The sequence below is a fragment of the Emydura macquarii genome, unplaced genomic scaffold, assembly GCF_026122565.2.
Source record: "Emydura macquarii macquarii isolate MOO-44397 ecotype Brisbane River unplaced genomic scaffold, CSIRO-AGI_Emac_v2 contig_3295, whole genome shotgun sequence".
Taxonomy (NCBI): domain Eukaryota; kingdom Metazoa; phylum Chordata; order Testudines; family Chelidae; genus Emydura; species Emydura macquarii.
This window is the reverse complement of record NW_027133432.1, coordinates 1,368,713-1,394,915: the sequence shown is the minus strand read 5'-3', so window position 1 is coordinate 1,394,915 and position 26,203 is coordinate 1,368,713. Positions and strand designations below refer to the sequence as shown.

The window sequence follows — 26,203 nt, the reverse complement described above, 5'->3', positions numbered from 1 at the left end:
TCCCACTGGCCTGTTGAGGGACAATTCATGTGCTTAAAATTAGACATGTGCTTAAGTATCTTGCTGAAATGGGGCCTAAATTAGAGATACAATTCTGCAGGAATAATAAAGAAACTGTATTAAAGTAAAAATGCAGTACATTTTATGTAAAGTTAAATATAATCACCTAAACTATTATGGGTCAGCAAGAGACAAAAAATAGCTTTTATTATCAACAAATTGTGCCTTTGTAATTGTTTTCTACTTTTCACAACAGTTTGGCCATTTCTGAGAATTAGACCAGGGAAAAAATAAATTGGTTTGACAATGTTAAAAGTACTGGCAACCTTTGAGGTGCTCTAGTGCCTTCTACTTTGGAAGAGAGATGCGGAAGAGACAGGATTGGGACAAGTTGGAGCAGAAGAGATCAAGCTTGGGGAAGAGGATGTGCCATAGCACATTTCCCTATAGAGCCTGGAATGGAACACAAAATTCCTAAGTACTCTTCCTCTGATATCAGCAAATATTCATGAAACCTACTGGTAATGTGTCCCATCCCATCCCACTACCTTGCCCCCCATTGCAGGTCCCCACAGGCAGACAACCCACTATTGCTATCAGTTACTCCATTAGTACTAGTGCACTAAGGTTTGTGCAGTGGATCTAACCCTGCTGATGACCCCTGTGGGTGTCAAAATGGAGATACATGATGCAACTATCTTTGTTCAATTTGTTTTTTTCTATATATAGGCAATTACACACAAAAATCTACATTAAAAGAACATTATTAAGGCTACAAAGCCAAGCACTCAAAAGTTAAGAAATGCCAGAAATACAGTTGTCTGTGCAACCTTAATTCAACCTCCTTATGTGTATTCATTATAACACAGTGTTTTATTACATGAGCACATGCTACTTTTTCCACAGGACCTCTTAGCCAGTGAACTCCAAAGACCACATGGGCAAAAGCATTCCGTTTGTTGTTTTTTGTGGCATTTAACATCTCTCTTAAAGCTTATTTTTAATTTCTTATCAACACCTATATTACCAACCTCCTATTTCATTTATGGTTAGAGATTGGTTTCAGACATTTGAAACAGAAGTGGATCCAGTGCCATTCAGGATATTGAGGCACACTCACGATGGCATTGGGGATAGTAGAGCTTTTATTGCTCCCAGCATGCTGCCAAGATCTTAAATTATTTTACTGCATCCCACCTTGGAGGGCTAATCTAGAAGTTATATAATGGGATCAATGCTTAATTTGTAATGAAAGATGCTGAAGGCTCAAGCAATGAGGTGCCAGGGCTCATTTTTACTTTCATAAGTGACACAGCAAGTCCAAAGGTGCCGGAGCTATGAACTGTCAAGCCTAGAGATGCCGGGATGAAGCCCTGGCACAAATTAAGCACTGAATAGCATTAGCAAGAAACCCTTTAATCCCTGTCAACTATTTAACACAGCTAACTGATATTTCATCATGTGCTGATTTGCTGAGATATCCTAATAAATATAGGAATTAAGCCATGTATAAAATGTCAAAAGGGCTGTTACACAGAAGGTTGTAGGAGGTAGGATTTTGGACAGCCTGTTATAATGGCTGATTAATGGGAATACTTGGTAGATTGCAATTTGGACAGTAGGTGCCTCTTGTTTTCACTCAATCTTACTCTGCCTTTTTCAAGCAACTTTCAGATCAGCAAGGCCTGAACAACTGTAATTGCTCTCCTGAGGGGAAACGTATGGCTCTGAGGAAACTATTTCTATCCCAGCTGTGGGTCTTAGTGTCAAAGTTGATGGCAATTAGAGGACTGTGTTGTTGCTGTCTGCCTGAACTGTGGTGGGCAGGCAGAGTAGATATGAAGATAATCATGTAGAAGTCCCCATCCTGATTATCTTATGGTGGAGAGAAAAGAATACCTGGAGGAGGACTGGTATAGTGCTATTGGAAGTCCATGAAATATTTAGCATATTAACTAAACTACCTAATGATACTGTTGTGGTATTAAACATATGATGAAGTAATAAATCAGAGTGACCCATCCTCTGTAGACATGTCTGTGTTGTATGTCTAAAACCTGATAAATACACCATAGTGCAGGTGATAGTTTCCCTATAAAGACATGATGCACCATTAAGAAGCAAAAAGAGGAGGCAGAATTCACCATTCCCTGTGCTACTGCTGTTTCTGCAGTCCAGGGTTCCCCTCTGTCATTATCAGGAAGAAGAACTATCTATCTTCAACCCGGAAGTAAAGGAGTACTTAGTGACATAGATGCTTTTTAAAAGGTAAAGAAATATTTTTAAGCAGTCCAGATTGATTTTTATAATCTTCCTCACCTTCCCTGACAACAAATGTCACATTACAAAAAAATAGTACTCAGACACTTGAAGTGGTGATTGTTGTTGTTATATGGAGCTGACTACTGGATAATTGGAAGGGATTTTAACATCACACTGCAGTACCAAGCTGTAAATCCATTAAATCTTGTACGTATACATCAATGCAAAGCTATTATATATATCATAGATGTATCCAGTCTCAAATTTGCTCACAAAAATATGAAAGAAGGCTAACTAAACGTGTAAACATTTTATGTTTCTTTTGTTTTGCACAAGTGCTATCAAAACTTGGAAGTGGTCGGTAAAATATGGATCTCAGATGTAGGTTAATTCCTTGTTGGGAGACAAATAATTTGTTGTAAACATAGAATACACTGTATCTTAATGTAATAAAATTACATGTTCATTCTTAGAATGCAAAAGTAGAGTGCATTTTATAAGCTTACATTTGTAACACAGTATCCAGCAAATTTCACATTCTCTGCAAAACAGTTTCTTTCCAGTTGCAATAGTGCAAATCCCAACTGATCAAGAAGCGTGAGTCAGACCCCATAATCATGAGATTATCTTAAAAATCATGAGATGTTTTAAAATAAGTTGTGTTCTGGGAGGGTATTCTGTGTTCTGATTTTTCATCCTTTAGAACAGCAGCTCTAAACCTTTCCAAACTACTGTATCCCTTTAGGAATCTGTTTTGTCTTACATACTCCCGTTTCACCTTGCTTACAAAATCAGACATAAAATACAGAAGTGTCACAACATGCTATTACTGAAAATGGCTTACTTTCTCATTTTTAACCATATAATTATAAAACAAATCAATTGGAATATAAATACTGCACTTGCATTTCAGTGTATAGTATATAGAGTAGTATAAACAAGTCACTGTCTGTATGAAATTTTAGTTTGTACTGACTTCACTCCTGCTTTTTATGTAGCCTGTTGGAAAAGTAGGCAAATATCTAGATGAGTTGATTTAGACCCTAGAAGACCTCTGTGTACCCTCAGGAGTACCCGCACCACTAGTGGAGAACCACTGCTTTAGAAAGAAGCAGCCCATCCTCAATCTGTGTATGACCATTTCAGGTTCAAAATTACCCTTAAATGCACGCACATAAATACAGCCTTCCCCAATGGCTAGATCAGAGGGCTTCACTTGCCCTGTCCTGTTCTGTGTGGTGCTAGCAGAAGCAATTCTATCTACATCCCATTCCTTTAGCAACATCCTGTCTCTCTTTACTCCCCTTACGCCGCCTTGACTGCTCACATCCCCCACCCATGCTCCCTCACACTCTCTTCTCCCCCAAATGCCTCCTACAGTCATTTGCTCACTTTGCATATTATCCTTCCCTTTCCTTTGGTCTCCTTCCCCTCAGATTCTCGCTCTCTGCCACCCTTCATTCCCCCATATCTCCTAAGTCTCCTTCATTTCTCCCTCAGTGTCTTTTCTCCTAGTTTCCTGTCCAGTTTCTTAACCATAAGTATAAGAGATGGTCATATTCCACAAAGGTAATCTGGCTTCAGTCCCATCAGGAAGCATGGGAAATGATGGCCATCTTTACTAATTTCTATGCTTACTCTCGGCTTGAAGGTTTATTTTCATAGAATCATAGAATCATAGAATATTAGAGTTGGAAGGGACCTCAGGAGGTCATCTAGTCCAACCCCCTGCTCAAAGCAGGACTAACCTCAGCTATATCATCCCAACCAGGGCTTTGTCAAGCCTCACCTTAAAAACCTCTAAGAATGGAGATTCCACCACCTCCCTAGGTAACCCATTCCAGTGCTTCACCACCCTCCTAGTAAAAAACTTTTTCCTAATGTCCAACTTAGACCTCCCGCCCTGCAACTTGAGACCGTTGCTCCTTGTTCGGTCATCTGCCACCACCAAGAACAGCCTAGCCCCATCCTCCCTGGAACCCCCTTTTAGGTAGTTAAAGGCCGCTATCAAATCCCCCTCACTCTTCTCTTTTGCAGACTAAACAAGCCCAGTTCCCTCAGCCTCTCCTCATAAGTCCTGTGCTCCAGCCCCCTAATCATTTTGGTTGCCCTCCGCTGCACTCTCTCCAACTTGTCCACATCCTTTTTGTAGTGGGGGGCCCAAAACTGGACACAATATTCTAAATGCGGCCTCACCAATGCCGAATAGAGGGGAATAATCACTTCCCGTGACCTGCTGGCAATGCCCCTCCTAATGCAGCCCAATATGCCATTAGCCTTCTTGACAGCCAGGGCACACTGCTGACTCATATCCAGCTTTTTATCCACCGTTACCCCCAGGTCCTTTTCTGCAGAGCTGCTGCCCAGCTCGTCGGTCCCCAGTCTATAGCTGTGCATGGGATTCTTCCTTCCTAAGTGGAGGACTCTGCACTTGTCCTTGTTGAACCTCATTAGATTTCTTTTGGCCCAATCCTCCAGTTTGTTTAGGTCACTCTGTATCCTAACCCTACCCTCCAGGGTATCTACCACTCCCCCCAGCTTAGTGTCGTCCGCAAACTTGCTGAGGGTGCAAATCTACCCCATCCTCCAGATCATTAATAAAGATGTTGAACAAAACCGGCCCCAGGACTGACCCCTGGGGAACTCCGCTTGTGACCGGTTGCCAGCTAGACATGGAGCCATTGATCACTACTCGCTGAGCCCTATGCTCTAGCCAGTTCTCTAGCCATTTTATAGATTTTATAGATTTTGAAAAGCTTCAGCAAAATTCTCTCTCTCTTTCTTTCAATATGTGAGATACCAAAGTTTTCCAATTGTAAAAATATATAAATACCATCTTTTAAAGCACAAACATATAAAGCACAGGGCTTGAGCAAAAATGTCTGAAATCTGAAATTTAGCCATTGGGGGAAAGCATAACTCAATTTATAAGCATATAAGCAAGTTCTGAGTATGCACAGTGGGCATCCATTAAGATTTTTAGCACAGTCTAATAAAGCACTGAACCTTTTTCAAAATATAGTGTTAAATTCTGACTCCATTGAAATTAATGCTATAACTCCTATTGACTTAATTAGGGCCTTGATTTTACTCACAATGAGTATTATCTCTGCCTATCCCAGCCCAGGAGCTGCTACTGGAACAGGAAAATAAAATAATATAAAATTAAATTAAACAAAACAAATATAAAAAGAAAAAAAATGCCTATCTTTAAACTAAGCATAGAAAATCATGGGCATTGGGGAAAAATATCAAAGATTCAGTGGAATCTACAATTAGTGTCTGCAACTTTTAGTACATTATACAAATTTTAAGCTTCTTGTTTGAAAACGAAATTTAATTTCTATCTTTTTTTCATTGCAACTATTCACCTCTCAGTGTAAATGGGGGTACTGCTGCCCTGTTGATACCGCCTTACTGAAATCTGTCTCCAGTAAAAGTGGGATCTCACCGCTCTTTCACTATGCACACTTAGAACTAACCCTATCATTATTTAGCACATATATTTCTTTTTCCTTCCCATTTTCACTAAAATGAAGAACTTGGGTGCAAAACTCCTACATTATTATAGCATCAAAAGTGAAAGTTAAAACCACAATAAATGGACAGTAAAACTCAATAAAAGCAAAAGTTAAAGTTCCAGCAGCAACATTAACATTGTGTAACTGCAAATTTTAAGTATGTTCTATATGTGTCTTTTAATATATTTCTGTTTACAAGGTGAAATGGATACCTTAGAAAATAAAGGATGTACATCATGTCCATGTTGACACTGCTATTTGAATGTGTCAATTCTTTAATTTTTGCAACTTCAGTTGTGCAACTTTTATGTTATATTAAGACAATCTGTTTTGCACTTATTTATTGTTAGCGTCACATTTTGTACATAGATTTGTCTCATTATCAGAATTATTTTTAATATGTCAGAAACCAGGAAGAAATATTAGCGGAGAAGTACAATAAAGGAGCAATCTTTCACAGCTTCAATATATTACACATTTTGATCCAAACCCTGATCCTAGAGATCCCATGCTAAAACTTCCAAGACTTAATGGGTGCAGGATTTGAATAATTAAATTTACACAAAAGTGACTTTTGATCTTGGTCTATGAGTTTACCCATAAATGAAGAAAGCCGGACAACTTCTATACTATGAACGTAACACATATGAGGCCAACATACCAGGCAATGACAATCTTGTAAACATAGATGTGATCTCATGAATACTTTAAACGAAGGCAGCATGAATTTACTTTGGTAATTTTATTAATTTAGCATTTTACAAGTGACATTTAAAGTATCAGCAGGTGCACTGGAATCAATTTGGCTAAGAGAGAAGGTTTCTGCATATTGTAACATCAATCCTACCTTTCTGTTTCAGATGCGGAGTCTTTCCTAGTCTGTTTTTGGCTGTTATATCTTTCCACTTTTCTGGACTGCCTGTGAAATGAGATGTCAAAAAAATGAAAAAAAGAAGAAAAATACAGGAAACATGAAGAATAAAGCTTTAATTATGTATTATAATGATAATGAAAGAAGTGGCTGACAGATGAAAAACTGATAGCTATCTTTATGAGTGGGTTGTTGAATTAGTAGTTTAAATCACAGATCTTTTTCTATTATTGCATTAAATTAGTTCAGGCCTGGTGGGGTGAAGGCTGCACTGGGATGCCAAACAGAAGACCTCACCCCATACTAAGGGAAAGACAATTCAGACGCTTAGGATAGGTAGCTAGTTGCATCACTGTTTAACAAGACTGCTAGTCACAGGATTACAAATGACCCCTACAGTAAGTAGCTCCGAAGTCCTCCCTTGACAAGAAAAAAGCGCTGCAAGAAAGAGAGTTGTAGAAGGGACTGGGAAGTAATAGAACACACAAACGTAAATCTGAAAAATGTTTTTAAAAATCACATTTTCAAGTAACAAAGAAAACAAAATATTGCCGTGAAATATACACTGTATATTAGTGAAACCTTGTCTTATTTTACTGTACCAAGATTGCTAAATATTTTGAAAAACTTTCATAACAATTCAGTCTCTTTCCTTTATATATTACCTTGTTGGTATCAGAACATATGTTTGAACCTATTTTAAAAAAAATTGTAATTGAGTCATGTTGATTTATTTAGCTTTCTTGTACTCTTTGCCTGATTATATAACATGCATTTGTTGGGCCATTTTAAAATTTTTCTATCTTAACCTAGTTGAAAGCTACATTAACTATTACTTAGGCAGTGGAGTAGGTCTGATTTTCAAGGACCTTGCTATGGGCATTCCAGTAGTCACCTTTTGGGGCTGGGAAGGAATTTTCCCATCACTGCTAGATTGGCCTGGGTAGTTTGGGGGGGGCTTGCCTTCCTCTCAGCAGTCCAGAGAGCCGTTGGATAGGGCAGGTTGTAAGGTGCTCTTGTTGTCACCATCTGACAAGTGTCCAGTGCAGGTATTTGCTCAATAAGGGGACCCTAATATACCGGACTCGGGATTAGTTTTAGCAGAGTGTCACTTAGAGAAGAAAAGGAAGGAGATTGGGTTTCCTACTGCCTGGTATAGGAAGAGGATTTCCTCCACACCCTCAACCTTAATATGAGGAGAGAGCCATGGGGTCCCAGCAACAATGCTAGGAGCAAGTTAATGATTGGGGGGTAGACACTGGTGGAATTACTGTGGAATAGTTTTGCAGATGTGTTACTAAAGTTGCAGTCTCATTAAACCATATTCCTAGAGTTTTGTCGTGTTTCCTGTGATGTCCAGAACAATGAATTTCCATTACATGTCTGCAAAAGTCTGTAAGTGACATCAGCTTTGCAGGAAAACATTCCTGCACACTCATACTATTCTTTGTGTCTGGCCTTGGCTATTATAGTTTGTGTAAAACAAAAATACTTCTATAGGAAAGAACATAAGAACAGGGCAATATCTGCACTGTTACACCCGTGTAACTGAGGACAGAATGTGGGTCATAAAGTTTATAGGTATTTTTTGTTATCAAGATATTTCAGTGGGTGTCTGGGAAAATCGCCAAATTCAGCTCTCTGATCATTTATATGCAAAGCATTTCGAAAGCTCAGCCCGGAAAGCAGAGAAGGTCTGGTGATACTCTCAGATACCAGTGTCAATCAGGAATGATTTATCTGAAGTCAGTGAATTACAATAGTGTAAAACTGTTTAAATAGAGATTCAGGCCATCTCATTGCAGACATGACACCATGAAAGGACTGCCCCACAAAGGGAGAAACACAGCTGAGCCCAAGATAAAAATTATGGACTTGCAGTTGATAGCAAAATTGAGGACATAAAGAGATCAACGGCTGGTTTGTGATCCCTTTTCATTAGATTCCAAATGTGACTGTATAATTTGATTGAAATTGGTACCATGGAGATAGAATATTATAAGTGGTGAACATGATTGTACAACCCCAACTGTCTGTATTCATCAGTTGTCTCTTATCTTATATTTAGATTGGAAGCTGTTTGGGGGCCAGGACTATCTTTTTGTTCTGTGTTTGTACAGCATCTAGCATGGGCCATTACTAAGGCTCTAAGAGCCACTGTAATACAACAAAGGAGGAGGATGCAAGCACATGAACAGAATATTTGGATTGCACATTTTCACTATTATTGTAGTGAAATAGAGATTGTAGATATATGATCAGAAATTTCTGTATTGGCTCTGTGGCTGTAGAACATGCTTTTTACTATTATTCATAATTCTTTGTCTGTGTCAGTATTTACAAGTCAGCTCCTAGCTATTCCTCCTATTTCTATTGCTATACTGCATGGTGCTCTCAGACATTTTTGTGTGAGACATTTTATAGGATCAATGTGTGTTGCTTTTGTGGAGTTATATGAATTTTTACTCTATAACAGAATAAAGTCAGAAAACATCTGATATCCATCTCTCTCTATGGAATATGGCCATCAGTGTTCTCTTAATACACTTGTTAGTCTTCTCGGGTATGTTTACAGAGTATTTTGTAGTGAGTGGGGAGTAAGCCTCCCAGCCCTGGTCAAAAGGGCCATAATTTCTAAGCATTGTCTATACAATTATTTTTTAGAGCATTAGTGTGAGCCCTGCTAGCCCAAGTTTGCTGATCCAGGCCGGCAACTCATTCCAAAATACTGTGTAGACATACCCTGAGAGGTAACCAATGCAGACCACCTTTCAAATATGGTCAGAGAGGGGAGAGTGATTGTTTCCTCACTGTTGCACAAGGAATGTTGACAAACCCTAAATTCTACATTACACAGGAAACAAGATCAGAAGAGCTACACAAGGAACTGATGTTGATGAAATCAACTCCATGCACTAAGCTAGGCCGTTAAAATGCAGAAATAAAAGTAAGATGAAAGAGCCAAGCCAAGATATGTATTTGAGACCTTGGTGAAAATGAGAAGCAACTCAGGGTCTGAACTGGAAATTGCATATACAGACAATAGAGCAAATTATACCTAAAATAATTGATCACCAAAGATTTTCATGTTCTCCTCAAGCTATTGCAGTGTTTGATTAGTATTAAACCATTATATAATATGTTTCACAAGTAGGAACAGAGTAGGGAAACACATCTTAAACAAAGTAATTTTGTATGCACGAAGATCTTGTTAGAAGGTGTATTCCAGTGACTAAAAGAATGTAGGTTCTTACAAAAAATACACTAAAAATTAGCTAATTAAAAGGTGTAATCCTGTTCCCCCTCTCCCCCTCACTTTAAAGTTCTGTTGCATTTATTTTCCTTACATAATTCTTTTTTTCCCTTATACATGGCCAAATTTCAGGGGGATGAATCAGGGGATCTATGTTAATATTTAAGATTCTTTACAGATGCTGCAGCTGTCTTTGAAGACCCAATCCAAGAAAGCATGTAAGCATGTGCTTTTTTTAAGCATGTGAGTAGCCCCACTGAGTTCAATGGAGCTACTCATGGGCTAGATTGTCTGAGCCCTTAGATGGCTATACCGCAGAGTAGGACCACCTTCCCCTTACTCCCAACTAGCTTTGCTCAGTTTGTGACTATTGCTGCAGCAGGCTGGGGAAGGAGAGAGAGAAGGGGCTACACTTGCCTGATTCTCCTCCTTGCAAACAAGTGGGAAGAGAAGGTCTGAGAATAGGAAGAGCCCTGACACCACGTGTTTATTTGCTGGTCACACATGCAAGAATAAGCTGCTCCCCAGAAAGGGGTGAAGTAACTAACTGCTCCCCAAGAGGGACGAAGGGAAGAATTGAGACCATGTCACAATTAGTTCTCTGATCTGCTCCTGGGGGAACACACCTGAGAATCCCTCCTTGAGTCACAGTTCCCTGTGTGCTTCCCCCTTGTTCTGGAGGGCAGCGATTTGCTGCTGCCCTATTCCAAGTGCAAATTATACCCTTCTTCCCTTACATGCTCAACTACAGTGCCCAGCTCATAGGGCAAATAAGGGGGAACTGTGCACCCAACTCATGCCTTAATGCCTGTACCCAGACAGTGCACACAAGGGTGAAAGGTGGCCACTTTCTCCATGTTCAAATTTAGCTGCTTAGTGTGATATATATAAAGAGGTTAAATATGATGTTAGTATTAAAAAACAAAACAACTATAATGTATATTTAGCTATAAAGAGAATGAAAAAGCATATTAAAAACATATACAATAGCGCATGTTGTCAGGAAAGAAAACTGTTCATAAATTAGAATCAATATCTCATTTAGTTGGAACTAAAATTTGACTTAATAAGGATACCTCTGTGTTGCTCCAGGTTTAGCACTTAGGTGGTTTATACTGTCTTGTTTTGGAATGCAAGACTCCAGCGTCCTTGTTCTTCACAAATTTTGGAAACATGGAAGTGAATTGGACAGAATGGACAGAAACAGAGAGATGGTCACATGCAGTGAAGATGGAGACATGCAGTCAAGATATATAAACCAACAGCATTCAGGTACTTAGTATTGACCAAACTGCATTTCAAATGTCCCCTTTTGGATGATTTAATTCATATATTTAAAGGGAATATTTTAAAAATCTGTGGCATCATGGTAAGAACAAAAGTGAGATATTAATAAAGTACAACATCAATGACTGAAAAATGTAAAAACTATAAAGAACGATAGCATTGTAGCTCAACAATTCCCATTATTCTTAGTTAGAATAAATCTACAAATTTGTTAATTAAAATAATATATACATGTGTCTTCCTGAATCCAAATGATAATTCAAGAAGTATTTGAAAAATAATATTTGTTATTAAGTACTGGCAAGTTAATCTTGATAAAAATCAAACACATTCTATTTGCATTTAAGGAACATTTCCTAAATTTCCATACTAAAATTACTGATTGTTTTGCTGCTGTGATAAATAACTGCTCAATAATCACAAGAAGGAAGCAAACTGACACAGCAAGAATATTTTTAAATGATTTTGTATTCTAATGATGGTCAAAACGTCTGTGATAATTTCCATATCATTCCATTTCATTTTATACTTAAACTATTTAAACACCATTACAAAATGCCCAGAACTCATAATTTGATTTAAATATAACTGGACTGTCAGTTTCCACATGCAGTCCACTGTACAAAAGAGAATATATTCCAGACTCCATGTGTAGGTCTAGTTTTCTTCCAGGTACCAAACTCAGTTATATAGAATTCATAAGAAGTCCACTAATGCTTTAGGTATAACCTCAGCTTTTCACCTATAATGTTAAGATAAGCTGTTCTTCTTCAACTCCTGAATGTGATTGCCAAACAACTGACTGAAAAATTATATGGTTTATTATATTATATTATTATATAATAAAAAGTGCAAGGTTCTCTATAAGGGCATATAAGGACATATGTCTAACTTTAAAGGACACAGTCAAGTAATTTTCATAGTTTTAAATGTTTATTTTTTATTCTTTATTATTTGCAGACCCCTTTTAGAACCTGGAAAAAAATTCCCTTACTGAGTTTTGAACTGATTCTACAAACACATACATGAATAAATTTGCTCATGCTAGTACCCTCACTGACTACATGTGTGAGCATAACATAGCGGTAGCTGGTATGTGAAGGAGTTGGCTCACAGCCTGCACCTCCTTGTGGTAGGGTGTGGCATGGCAGTTCTCTCTGTCCACTGTTGTGGTGGTCTGCCTCTTTCTGTGACTTGGCCCTTAAAGTCTCTCCCCTTCCAGAGTAGTCCATAAACAAAAACCAAGGGAAATTAATGCAAATCAATGGAGTTAGTGAGAGAGAGAGAGAGAGGGGGAAGTGCTTCCCGCTCAAGGTGTATCAGAATTAGGCCCTCCCTTCTCTCAGATAGAGATCCTCAGGCAGTTGTTTTCAGGGAAGCTCCTGGTTTCCCCTGGCTTTCCCTCAGGAGCTGAAAGTTGAAGGTCTGTTCTCTGCCTACAAGTAAACTGTTCTGTTTTCCTTTTAACTCCTCTTCCAGCCTACGCATGTCTTGCAGGTGTGGTGGGGTGGAGGTGGTTGAGCCCAGAGCCCTTTGTTAGCCCCTTGTTCTCCAGTGTGGGGTTTGTATACCCTATCACAAACTCTCCCCTCAAGATGTCACTCACAAAATCAGGGACAAGAGATTGTTCCCCCCACTCCCTGGGAAAAAAAAATAAAATCAGCATTTTGGTGAGCTTTTCCCATTCTATGGTGAATTTGAAAGGTGTATGGGTAGAGGGACAGGTACCAGCACATAAGCCAGGGCTTGTGTCCTTCATTCATCTGAAGGGAGTATGATCAGTGATGAGTTTGAACAGATTTCCCAGGAGGCAATATCAGAGAGAATCCATGGCCAATTTCACAGCAAGTCCTTCCTTTTCTGTCATGGAATATACCTGCCCCAGAGGGAACAGTTTACAGCTCAAAGAGAGTACGGTGTGTTCCTCTTCATTTGCTTCCTGGGACTGTACTTCTGAGGTATTGGTTTGTAAAATGAACTCTTTTGAGAAGTCAGGACTGAAAAGGATGGACTCTTTGCACTGGTGGTTCTTTTAACTTCTGAAAGGTCTTTTCACAGGCCTCAGACCAGTGACCCTTGTTGAGGATACAGTCTTTAATAAGGTCTGTGAGGAGGGCTGCTATCATCAAAAATCCTGGCACAAATTGGCAGTAGTAGCCTGTGAGTCCCAGAAATCTTTAGATTTGGTTCTTCGTGGCTGGGCATGGGCACACTTTGAGGCCCTGGACTTTGACCACAAGACTTGGCCTTTCCTCAAAGCTTATTCCAGGTACATGGTCTAGTCTTTCCCAATCTTGCACTTTGCTGGCTTTGCAGTTAGCCCATCCCCCACATAGGGACCAAAGCATGGCAGTGACCTATGCTAGATGATCCTCCCAGTGTCAGCTGTAGATGACCATATCGTCTAAATAGGCTGCTGCATATGAGCCATGTGATTGAACAGCTTGATCCATGAGTTGGTGAAATGTTGCTGGGGCACCATGTAGGTCTAAGGGCACAATCCTAAATTGACAGAGGCCAAACAGTGCGGCGAAGGTGGTTTTCTCCTGTGACTCCGGTGTGGGTGGGATCTGCCAGTATTACTTTCTTAGGTCTAGTGCGGTGATATATCGGGCCCCATCCAACCAGCCTAAGAGCTCATCTACTCAGGGCATGGGATAAGCATGAAATTCGGAAATTGCATAGACCACTCTGAGATCTATGCAACACTGGATAGTGCTGTCCAGCTTTGAGACCAAGGCCACTGGGCTTTGCCATTCATTGCAAGATTCTTCAATGACTAGTAGCTCCAGCATCACCCGGACCTCCTGCTCACAGCTCACATTTCTGGGAGAGTGGCCATGGATTTTCCTGGACAAATTGCTCAGGCTCTGTTTGAATACAGAGGTGCACGAGATGAGTCTTCCCAGTCAGGAGACAAATAGCATCAAGAATGCTTTTACTAGGCTTCTCACTTGGGCCCTCTGTTCCAGATGGAGGTGTTTCCCCCATCTGCATAGGGTCTAAGTCCAGTGCAGCAGGCCCATGGGGCCCCTGTTCTGGCTCAGGGTGATAAGGAGCGATAAATAAGCTCTCTCATTCTTTCCACTGCTTCAGAGCATGGAAGACCAGGATGTGTTTCCACTTGTCAGGCTGTCTGATTTCTTAACTAACCTGACCTGGGCATACTACTTTCTATAGTCCTTGCCTTTTAGTAAGTAATTTGGACTCCGTACTTGAGAGTAGAAATAGTACCTGATTGTTCGGCTTAAATATGCACATAGCCCTTTGTTATAGGCTAGCTGCTGGGTCCGTGGAGCACTGAGGAGTTTGTTTGTTTTTTTGCCAAAGGCCTCTAGGGTTTATGGCCTCTTCCAGAGCTTCAGTACATACTATATAACATTCTCCATCCTAGGAGACTGTCCCTCTCACATCTGTTGGGTCTGATCAAGAATTCTGCATGGTTGCCTTCCATATAAGAGTTCAAACTGGTGGGACTTCTGGAATAACAAATAACAGGAGAGGGATTAGCTGATCCCAAAGACAGCTGTCTTCAGCAAACTTTTTTACCATTCTTTTCAGGGTCTGATTGACTTATTCAACAAGCCATCCATTTGTGGATGGCAGACAGATGTACATAAAGTCTTTATTTTTAGAAGATCGTATAGCAGTTTCAGTAGCTGAGATGTAAAGTTGTTGCCTTGATCAGTGAAGATCTCCTTAGGTACCCCTACTCTGGCAAAGACTTCTAGCTGTTCTTCAGCAATAGTCTTTGCATTGGTGTTGTGCAGTGGGATTGCCTTAGGCTAGTGGGTAGCATAATCAACTACCACTAATATGGACTTGTATCCTGCTGCACTGTTTTCAAGGGTCTGATGATATCCATCACGATCTTTTTAAATGGGACACTGACTACAGGAAGTGGGACTAATGGGGCTTTTCCCCTCCTTTATGTCCTATGAGTTGGCACTCAGAGCAGGAGCTTCAAAAGTCTTTAACTTCTTGATGAATTCTGAGCCAAAAGAAGTGATCCAAAATCCTTACCAGGGTCTTCTCATATCCCACAGAGGGGACAGCCTAAGCCAGTCACATGACTTTGTGCCTATGAGGCAGTGGAATGAGGAGTTGCAACCAAACCTCCACCGTCAGTTGGTTTTTCTCTAGCTGGTAGTCGGTCTTGCCTGGAGCTCACACCAAGTGTGCTGCTCTGGTGTATCACTTCTCCATTAACCACCAGCAGTTGGTCATAAGCCCAGCTCACGGTTTCATTCTCCCTCTGGTCCTTTATGAAGTGCATCTTTCTGGTTAGGATGTCCCTCTTCTGTAGTGGGGATCCAATATTGCTCCATTGTTACAAGATCCTTATGAAGGATCTTCCCCTTGGCTGGATCACCCCTCTCCAGGATCCAGCTCCTCACCTATGCCTGCCAACACTGCAGGTTTTGGGCTCCCATTTCCCAGGGTCCCTCAGTTGCTCTCTCTGGGGTTTCTGGAGTTGTTTTAAATTCTCTCGGTACCTCAGAGAAATAGTCCCAATCCCAACCCAAGATAATAGGGTAGGCTAGTGTCAAGGCCAGCCCACTACAAGGGACTTTGTGTGCACTGAGATAGGGTTTAACATCTCTGTGGATACACTGTAGGAAGGTGGTCCCAAATCCTGAGGCCCCTGGGGAGACTAAGTCCTGGACTAGGGTCTGCCCACACCCAGAATCCACCAAGCTTGTTATCTCAATTTTCTGTTACATTATCTGAAGTTTGCTTACGGGCATGGCTTTCTGCCATCCACACTTGTCCATAGCCACACTCTATATAGGGTTACTTGTGAAACCCATGACCTGGGCATCCCCATAAAAAGCAAGCCCTCACTGCTGTCCAAATGGCCACTGGCTCCAAGCCTGATATCTGAGGTAGCCCTTCCACATGTGATTTATCTGTTCCCCTCCCTCCAGCTTTCCAGAAGAGGAGCCAGCAGAGGTCCCAATGGCTTCTGTCCAGACTGGGGCTTGAGCTGCTGGGATTCCCAGCTGGGGCCCAGTCCAAGGCTCAGAGGTGTGCTGGGCCTCTTAGAGGCTGATGCTTCTGAGGCCACCCTGTCTGAGCTCCAGCTAACCTGGTTGGGCTCTCATTCGATTCAAGAGGCCCCCTGGGACTCAGGCAGTTGCTTGTGAGAGGCAGTCAGAGCCATCTCTGCCAGTAAATAAGTCTCCATCAGCAGGACTGTGTTGGCTTGGGATTCTGGCCCGTATCTGAGCACCCAGTTCCTATCCCAAGCTGGAAGTATGTGGGCAAACTGATCCAATACAATGAGCTCAGCCACGTTGACTCCAGTCCAAGTCTTTGGCTTTAACCATCCACAGCATAGGTCTTTTAATTTGTGAGAGAACGCACAGGGCCAGGCTCCCAGATGGTATTTCTCTTCAGAGAACCTGTCAAAAAGTCTCCTCCCTGATGACGAAGTAATCAAGTATTGCTGCTTTCACATGCACATAGTCTTGGGCAGACGCGGCATCCAGCCCCCGATATGTGGCCTGTGCTGGTCCCATCAGGCAAGGTGAGAAAAGGGTGACCCACAGATCTGGTGACTCTTGGGCTGCCATCACTACTCACTTCAATGTTATCAGGGAGGCCTCATGTCATCCTCAGGGCCCATCTTTGTAAGTTTCACTGGCATGGGTGGGACCACTGAGCCCGGGCCTACAGACCCTGAGGCTGCAGCAGGGTCACTACCTGCTGAACCAGTCTTTGCTGCCGTTCCTCCTGTTGTGCCCCTAACCTCCAGGCCAGCTGTTCCTGATGGGTAATATTTGCTGCAGAAGTTGTTGCTGCTGCTGCTGAGCTGCCTGTTGGCACCGCTGGTTTTCAGTCATCCACTTGAAAAGATGCCCTAAGATCCAAGTTGTCTGATCTACCAAGCCACATCTCGAGGTTGAAGGTATTTGACTGTTTGGATCAAACAGTTATCCCCCCATCTCCGAGGCTGGGAAAGATGCCCATATTCTCCACCAGTTGCGAAGGGGTTGACTCACCGTTGATGCATCCTGGTGGCTGGGTGTGACCTGGTAGCTCTCTTCACTGCGGTCTGCTGCTGCTGACAGGGGCCTGCCTCTTCTTGTGACTTGGACCTCCATCCAGGTCACTTCAGAGTCTCTCCCCTCCCAGGGTAATCCATAATTATTGTATAGGTGAGGATAAACCTCCACCTCTTCTTTTTCTTGCCTTCCAGGAAGAGGATGATATCACAAAGGCCAGATCCCAGGCTAGGAAGGGCAAGCTGACACTGGTTCCTCCTACTTCTATCAAACGTAACTGGATGTTTCCACAAGTTGACGTTAGTTTGGAAGTAAGAGTTTTGCCACTTGACTCTTTTAAAGTAAATTTTTACTTCTTAACTTCTGGGGGAAATCTTATCTATATGTTCCTGTTTTAAAAAAATGGGGGAGGGTTTCTTTGGCTCATGTCTTGCTGATGAAAGTTATAATTTATCATAAATAGAGATATAGTTAACATGTTTCTGATATTTGCAGTGTATTTGTAGCCATGTTGGTCCCAAGATATTAGAGAGGCAGGGTGAGTGAGGCAATATCCATTGGTAAGAACAACAAGCTTTCGAGCCACACAGAACTCTTCTTCAGCCCAGACTTGAAGAAGAAGAACACTGTGTGGCTCAAAAGCTTGTCTCTCTCACCAACAGAAGTTGGTCCAGTAAAAGATATTACCTCATCTCTTTATCTCGCTAATGTTTCTGTATGTCTATTTGTCTGTATTTCCTATCAGATTTTTTAAAGCAATTTAGCATGTTTTATATATAGGATGCAACTAGTTCCAAATCAGTAGTTAACTGAGGTGCCCACTCTAGTAAAAAGGTAGATTATTCACATTTTGGAAGTAAGGGTTCTCGGTGTCCCAAACCTGAGCTCATTTTAAAATTTAGCTCAGAGTCCGGTTAAAGTGTAACATAATTGAGAAAATACGTCATTATTTTCCTCCAGTCAATTTACTCATTCTAAGCAAACCTTCAAAGGATATTTTTAAAAATTGGGTTTCTGGCCTTTGTTTTGTGTGTGTGTGTGTGTTTTTGGGGGTTTTTTTTTGCTTTGCTTCTTTAGAATTTATAAAGGAGTGTGAAAGTTTTTTTAAATTTTTTTACATTTACCTTACCATTGCATTTTTACCTTAACTACATCAAGAATGTCAAGTTTAGTTTTTCCTGGTTTTGCTGAAAGACCTCTAGAAGGTCTCAGGGAGTCTTACTGAGAGCTTTCTCACTGTAATTGAAGGGACAAGAATGTTGAATTTTAACTCAGGCTTCTTTTATCCATGAATTAGTCATTGATGTTAAATATAGTGTTAGTAAAAGCAAACAGTATGAATAACAGTCCTTCTTCTGTCAGTTGCTCAACTTTCACTCTTGACTCCTGTTATCACTTGTGATGTCACCATTTCCCTAGTTCAACTATAATCATAAAGTCTTGAAACTTAGACAGGACCTGAATTTCTAATGTGAAAAACAAATGGGGGGAGAAGGAAGAAGCTTTGAAGTCTTTTTTATAATACATCATAAAAAAGGGGCACAAGCCCACATTTTTAACATTTTTAGTTCATATTTAAAATCAAAAGTAATCTATTTTCTCATTTCTCTAAATATACTATGAAGTAATTTTTCTGCTATGACATGTCAATCATTTTGAGGAAAACAAAAATCTTTCTGAAATGCCTGCCAAAATCTTTGCTGAAATCTTTTATCCTGAATGATTATCAGTAAATACAATACTAATATTAGATTTAAAAGATTAAAAATAAAAAATTACACACGTGTAAGTCACGTTTCAAAAATCATTTATACAAAAATAGCTCTAACTGTTCCAGTCCTGTGTGTATCTTGAGCACAGAATGCAAATTGGTCCAATTTGTATGATAATTCTGGGATGTACACAAATGGAGTTTGACATAATAGCTGTCAAATTCAATTTATCTGTGAATTCAGGATTTAAACTTGGGTATGAAAAGCTAGTCAAGTAACCCGGTGTGTCACACAGAACCTACCCTCAACCATCAGTTGCAATTTTGATAAACCTTCACAAAAGCACATCAAAGAAAGGCAAAGGCCAGTCAGTACTGAATGGTGCTAACTAATTATACAGTATTGCTTGTGAAACAGATATTTAAGGACAATAATTAGTATGAAATGTAAGAGAATTCCAATTTTATAAATGTAATTTGGGTTTGGTTTTCCTTTTTACATTATATGCAAAATAGACTGAATAGAAAAGAAAAAAAAAGAAGAGAGCAAATACTGACTGGTTTAAGATGTTAGCTTTGTTAACTACTTCACTGCTGATTATTATAGCAGAAATATACAGTTGCTCTGGGATTGTGGGTCAAGTCTGGGGTTCTTGGAGGAGCATACGCAGAGTATCATCATACTCAGTCCCATTCCTTTGCACCAAAGGACTCCTGCTTAGTTGGCTAGAGATTGTGGTGTATTTAAAATCTGAATAACTGTTTGAGAAGTACCAGGAAATGGGTTTCAATTACAAGAAACTAGTCAAGTATCCCAAGGTTCATCTACCTCTAATTACTGAATAAAGGTATATTTATCCCAAATAAGGAAGTTAAACCACCTTAAAAGTCTTAGGTCAAATTTAGAGGTGATGAGTAGGTAACGTAAATTTGACTCCTTCTCACCTACTTCTTGGACATCCACACTCTACTGATGTGCAAAGGAGCCTAAGTTGCTGTAACTTCTGTCTGTCAGGAAGACAGAAGAAAGTGTAAATAAGCAGTGTCTGAGTAGTAAAAAAGTAAGGAGTTAATGCACACCTTTCTCTGCCCCTCAGCGAGGAAGTCACACCAACTAGACTTATACATGGAAAGAAACAAAAATGTTTCTCATAATGTCTATAGAAAGACACTTGTTCCAAATGGAGATTTTTTTTAAAAATGTAAAAGCTTTTAGCATAATAGTCTTCCTCTTATGCAGACACTTTAATGTGATAAACTTATTTAAAAAAAAAAAAAAAAAAAAAAAGAAGGAAAACAGATGATGAGAGTATACTCTGTGGTTACAACCTTGAAGTCCTCGGGCAAAAGTCCCAGTGACACCAAGAATAAAGATGACTAAGTAAGGATTGTAGTATTAGGGTGAAATGCTGGCTTCACTGAAGTCAGTGGCAAAACTACAACACATTCTGGGCCTGATCCATCAAAGTAAATTAGAGACTTTTCATGGACTCCAAAGGACTATGATTGTGAGAGAAAGAGTTGCTTAAAAATGTCCATATTTTAGAAAGTGTAACCTTTATGTTGAAATGCTCCCAATTAATCTTAAACTGCTGACGATAAGGGTGCAATAAAACCCAACTTAGTTTTCAGGTTGGTTATAGAAAATTCTCTTATTACAGAAAATTATAGGTTGGTTACAGAAAATTTATTTGGTAGAGGACCACTAGGCAACATTTTAAATAGTACAACCAGACTTTATTCAAAAGGAAAATGATTAGTTAAGCAAACAGGCATGCAATTACTACTTACATAATACTACAATTATACAGACATTCAAATATGAAACAGTGTTTATCAGTGGGTAATGAGTCCAGTTTATAAGTACATGAAGTACAGTTTATAATCCTGAAACCTAACAGTTAATCGGTGCTCCCCTGCAATGTAGCAAGGCTACTCCTTTTTCAATCTATCATAATATTAACATTAAACTACCCCATACCATAATTATATTTCCGTCATTTCCTTATTGGGTCTTTACATTACACATTATTTAAATTAGCATCTGCATGAATATCCTTCCCATACTATCAATAGAGGTAACATTTTAAAACACTCAAAACACTCAAAAATTCTTTGAACACTTATTAAAAAATTTGCTCAAACCAGTTATAACCAAAACATTGCATGGGTCATGTCCTAGGCTAAATTAAAATTTCCCATCTTGCTGTCTCCAACTTATCTCCAACTTTCTCATACTAGCAACTCCAATTTCCTACACTTCTCTATACTTAGGCTAACTTAGGCACAAAACCTAACTTCTAATTAATTCTTAACCATCCAATAGGCTACATAGACTATGTGTACTAATTGTACTATCTTTGCTGATAATGTCCTTTCAGAAGAATCAAAATACAAAACAGAAATCACACTGGGCCCTGTATTACAGTCAATTAAATGTTTAGGTATGCAGTGACTGCAAGATAGAGCCAGTTTTAAAATAACTGCCTAACAAATTTCATGTGGTAACTTAAAAAACAAACTATTACGCAAAGAAATGGAATCTAGGCACTGCTATACACCTGCTAATGTATCCACTAAAGTTGGTGGCAATACTCTTAAGGCAAGGCAAAACAGCCTATGACATAAATGTAGGTGCTCTTAAGTAGAAAGAAAATACCAGCACTACAGAAACTGACGTGCATCTTTATCCATATATTTATACTATACTTATGAGAGTTAAATCTCATAAGAGCTGCACAAACAATTTAAAAAAATGAAGAATTAGAGGATTTACTATAACTCATCAGGGTTTAAAGGATAGAAATTAAATTAAAGGATAGAAATTAAAGCTCTTGCATTATATTCAAAGTGCTAAATTAATATCTGATTTGGTTAAAAAAAGTGGATCTAGCAGAAGAAATGACAACATAGGAGAAGAATGTTACAATACGGCACCAACACTGATTTGGATAAAAAAACCAGAGCAAGAAAACAAAACAATGGAAGGTGGTTACATTCATCACATTCGGAAAATCAGCATATAAAGTGGATCCAAAGCACTGACATTATTGGTCAAAACCTACCTTGTAGGGAGAACTTGCCCCCAAAGATAACCTTACTTTATGAAAGAATTTAACAACAGTGCCAATTAACATATATACCAATTAATATATACCACAGAGCCTTGCTCTTTGTGCATCCATTTTTTTTTTCTCAGAAGCATTTTGCAGAGAAAGAAACACTACTGAGTTTAAAAAAAGAGAAAGAAATAGGCTCCCTGATGGATATTAATATATTATAAAGCACCACTGAAAAAAAATCTTATGTTTACAGAAATAGGAAAAAGAAAGAATGAAGAGTCCAATAATATGGAAGTTTCTCCATCAGATTAGATGTTTCGTTTTCAGAAACTAGGCTTTGGAATGTTCACACAATCAGAAGACTTGACTAGGTGCACATTCCTGGGTGCTTTATAATAATTCAACAAAATGTAGAGATGAACTTTGAGCTGATACTTTACTTTGGGCTCGTCACAGTTAAAGTTTACTAAATGCCTTTTAAAACCTTTGTTATACTTCTCTCAGAGTGCAAGATGCAGTAAGCCACTTTTCAGTTAGGAGGAGTTGGCTAGTACCTGTCATCCTCTGGAGATGCATGCTGGATATGAATCCTGGGACTAGTAGGTCGTCTCCTCTCTAGGGAGGGGGACCATCTACCCCTGTTTGCCCATTCAATAAAACAGGAAAAAAATATTTAGTGAGTGATAAAATTAAAATAGGTATGGGAATTGAGACTGGAAAAGTACCCCAAAAAGTAATGAAATTGATTGTTTCTAATATAATTTTTGTTTCTAATATTTTTTTTAAAAAAAATTGGATATACTATTCTTAAGGTTGTTTGTTATGGTCTATTTGTATATAGCAGTATGCCGTACAAACAATTATAATGAGTGTACAAGCATGCACAATTTAAAATGATATAAAATAATTTTCATGGTATACACGGTATTTCAAACATCCTCATATGCTAGAAAACATAACAACCTATCATTCAGATAAGAAATTGGGGGAATTATAAACTAGAAGAGCTCTTTGGGCATTGAATGGCTGTTATTTTCTCTTTCATTTTTCCACAGTTCCCCTCCCCCGCCCTCAGCTCTTTTCACTGAACAAAAATTTCACAGTAAAAATATGTGGTTTTAAATTACAAAGAGACCTTAAAGGGATTAATGCATCATGTTACACTGCTAACTGCAGAATGTGGGAGTATAAAGTGACCTATTTCCTGGAACTCATCCTATGTTACCATCTGCTCTGTTCATTAGCTTTTAGGGACCCCTATTCAGTCTGCAATGGAAGGGCTCTGTGCCTTCCAAAAGTTTATTTGGGGCTTCTAACACACAGAAGCTCTGAAAGTTTTCTGAGTTATGCAGCAATGAAGGGTATTACACATTCCAAAAGAGGTAATGCTTCCTTGGTGACAAGCACTTGTTTGTACTCTTTAAATTACATGCTCATGAAAACTATTTACTAGCAGCAAAGCCTGTGACACCATCCATCCCAGGTTCTTTTGTTGCTGAGCACTATTACTGAGACAGAAAACACATTTTTAAAAGGCAGGATTGGTCACTACTGACTGCTTAGTTGAATTCCTTGATATAGCTCAGACAGGTAGACGAGATGAGATTCATCAAGTTAACTTTGTCCAAAAAGGTGAGGCTGACACTTGAGAGCAAGAAGCTCCCGCAAATCTTGCTAAATATAATTATTTATATTTATCATTTTATAATTATAATGATCATTTTGAGAAGTTTAATATATTAAACGTTGGCGTTGATTCTAATGTTAAATATATTCTATACTTATTAAATAGTCAAGCTAATAATATTGTTACATTTATAGCAAATATTGTATATTTGCATGTTAGTAAAGAGAAATTAATTCGTATATATTTGTACACCTTGACTAGTATAAATTTACCAGATATCTTTTATATTTCAAAACAAACAAAAACCCACCCCCAAAACATGCAATCAATTTTAATTAATACATGCCAGTCTTTTTTTATTGATTTTATAAATAAAAGAAAGAAATTCTTTAATCCATGTGAGGAGAGGGGGAAACATCAGTATTTTTGATAGTTTTTTTTCTTTTAAAACTCATTTAATTTAGAATGATAGAAAGGCTCAGTAACAATTGAAAGATAATATAGTATAAGCCTAACACTACTTAGTTTTGAAAATACAGGCAAGAAATCATTTTAAAAATCCAAAATATGTTTTTATGCTAACAGAGTAATATTTTACATGAACTATTCACTTTCTGAGGCAACCTTCCAGTCCATATATTAAGAAACAGTGTTTCACTTAAGGAACATGCAAATAACAAAAATTTCAGGGAGATTTAGCATCACTGCACATTTAGGTAGATCTTTTTTAAAATATTCCAAAGGGAATAGTTTGTTAGTAGTTAGTTACTTTTTCTCTCCAAAGCAAGGGTTAAAGAAAATGTTAATGCATCAGTGCACTCACTCAAAGCCCTTAATATGCTGATATTATCTACAAATATTAAATAATATTTTTATAATGTTATTGATTTTGGTCCTCATGCATCATGAACTTTGAGAGCATGCTCTCTTTCAGAAAATTTCAATGGGGCTTAACTTTATATACTGTACAAAGCATGTGCAACATTACAATGCAGACAAACATGCAACAATGTACTCTTCCAGACTGGTTGAAACAGAGAAAAACACAACACAGTGCACACCTAATATTAACAATTGTTATATTTTTATGTAATTAGTTCAACTACAAATAGTCGCATTCAAACAAGAACACTAAAAAACATGCAGAATAAACACACTTACTTTCCTAATGCTAGAGGGTGTTGTTTTTGTTTTTGTTTGTAATGGTTTAATAAAAACCATATGAAAATATTGTTATCCTAGAGCAGAATAGGGCCCTGCTTAGGTCAAGAACAAATGATAGCTCCAACTTTTTAAATAGCTATTCATAGGAATTTTATCAAATACCTTCATCCTAGGATTTCATAAAGTCATGGAGACCAGAAAAAGGCACCAAAGTTTACGATCTCAAAAATCCCAATCAATTCTTGGGAGCCAATAATATTACTTTTTCCACATGAACATAGAAAAGTTTGGTTGTAAGATACACATTATTTGCACATATGCAGAGTGTGTTCTACTTAAATTCAATCACTTTGATTTGTTCCTCAGTTTTATTTGCTCAGACCCGCATTAACTAATCACTTAAGGTCAAAACCTACAAACATTACTAATGGAATTATGATTGGTAGTAAATCTAATACAGTGTAAATAAAAACTGCCACCAGGTATTACTGCATAACTATCATTGGCTATAACATTACCAATTAATAATCAATAAAATATTACTAACTGACCTTAATGAAGATTGTACTACACTGAGAAGACACTAATGTGTTGGATGATTAGGCCATGATTCAGGAAAGCACACCTGAGCTGTGCTCTAAGCACGTGCTTATGTGCTTTCCTAAATTGGGATCACAGACACTACAGGGCCTGGCAGCAGAGAAATCTACAGCTAGAAATAAAAAGTCCTACTAAAAACCAAAACAAAACCAGAATTCAGAGTGACAGTGAAAAAGAAAGGGGCTAGGCAGATCAATAATGACAAAAATAGACTAAAACTAGGGGGTTGTATACATTGTGGGGGTAGTGTAGACTACTGGAGTGTGATTTGTAAAGCGCCCAAATGTGCTTTGTATTAATGGGTTCATGTAGACTTTGCTGGTGCACACTAAAGTTCTTGAATGTAGTACTGTTTCAAACAGCACTATGTTAAAGTGCACTAGGGAATCTTTTGTGCACACCAGCAGGGTCTATACAGACCAATAAATGCACATCATTAACATAGAATTACAGAAATGTAGGACTAGAAAGCACTTCAATGGGTCATCTAGTCCAGTCCCCTGCATTCAAGGCAGGACTCAGTAATAACTAGCCCATTCCTGACATGTGAATGCACTTTAGAAATCACACCTCTGTTGTCTGCTTAACCCAACCACCTAGACAAGCCCTAAGGGATGGTGGCAATAGAGTATTTTTATCAATGTTTCAAGGTGTTACTGTCTGCTATATAAATTGCTATGTGTCTTGCAGGTCCCATAGAACATTCAATCATCCAGGTACTTAATCAAAATGAATAGTAATAAGACAGTTAAAATAAGTGAAATGCACTGAGTACGTATGCACATGAATTAACAAATAAGTGCTGAATTCTTCAGGCAAATTCTATAGTACACTGTG

At 38.8% G+C, this 26,203-nt stretch overlaps 1 protein-coding gene across 1 annotated transcript in view; it reads right to left on the bottom strand.

The window, feature by feature from the left end:
- Positions 1-26,203, bottom strand: part of LOC137143063 (regulating synaptic membrane exocytosis protein 1) — a 259,921-nt gene that overhangs the window by 138,731 nt on the left and 94,987 nt on the right. The window contains exon 16 of the mRNA XM_067532653.1: positions 6,631-6,702. Coding sequence (XP_067388754.1) covers positions 6,631-6,702 — 72 coding nt within the window. The remainder of the gene's footprint in view (positions 1-6,630; positions 6,703-26,203) is intronic.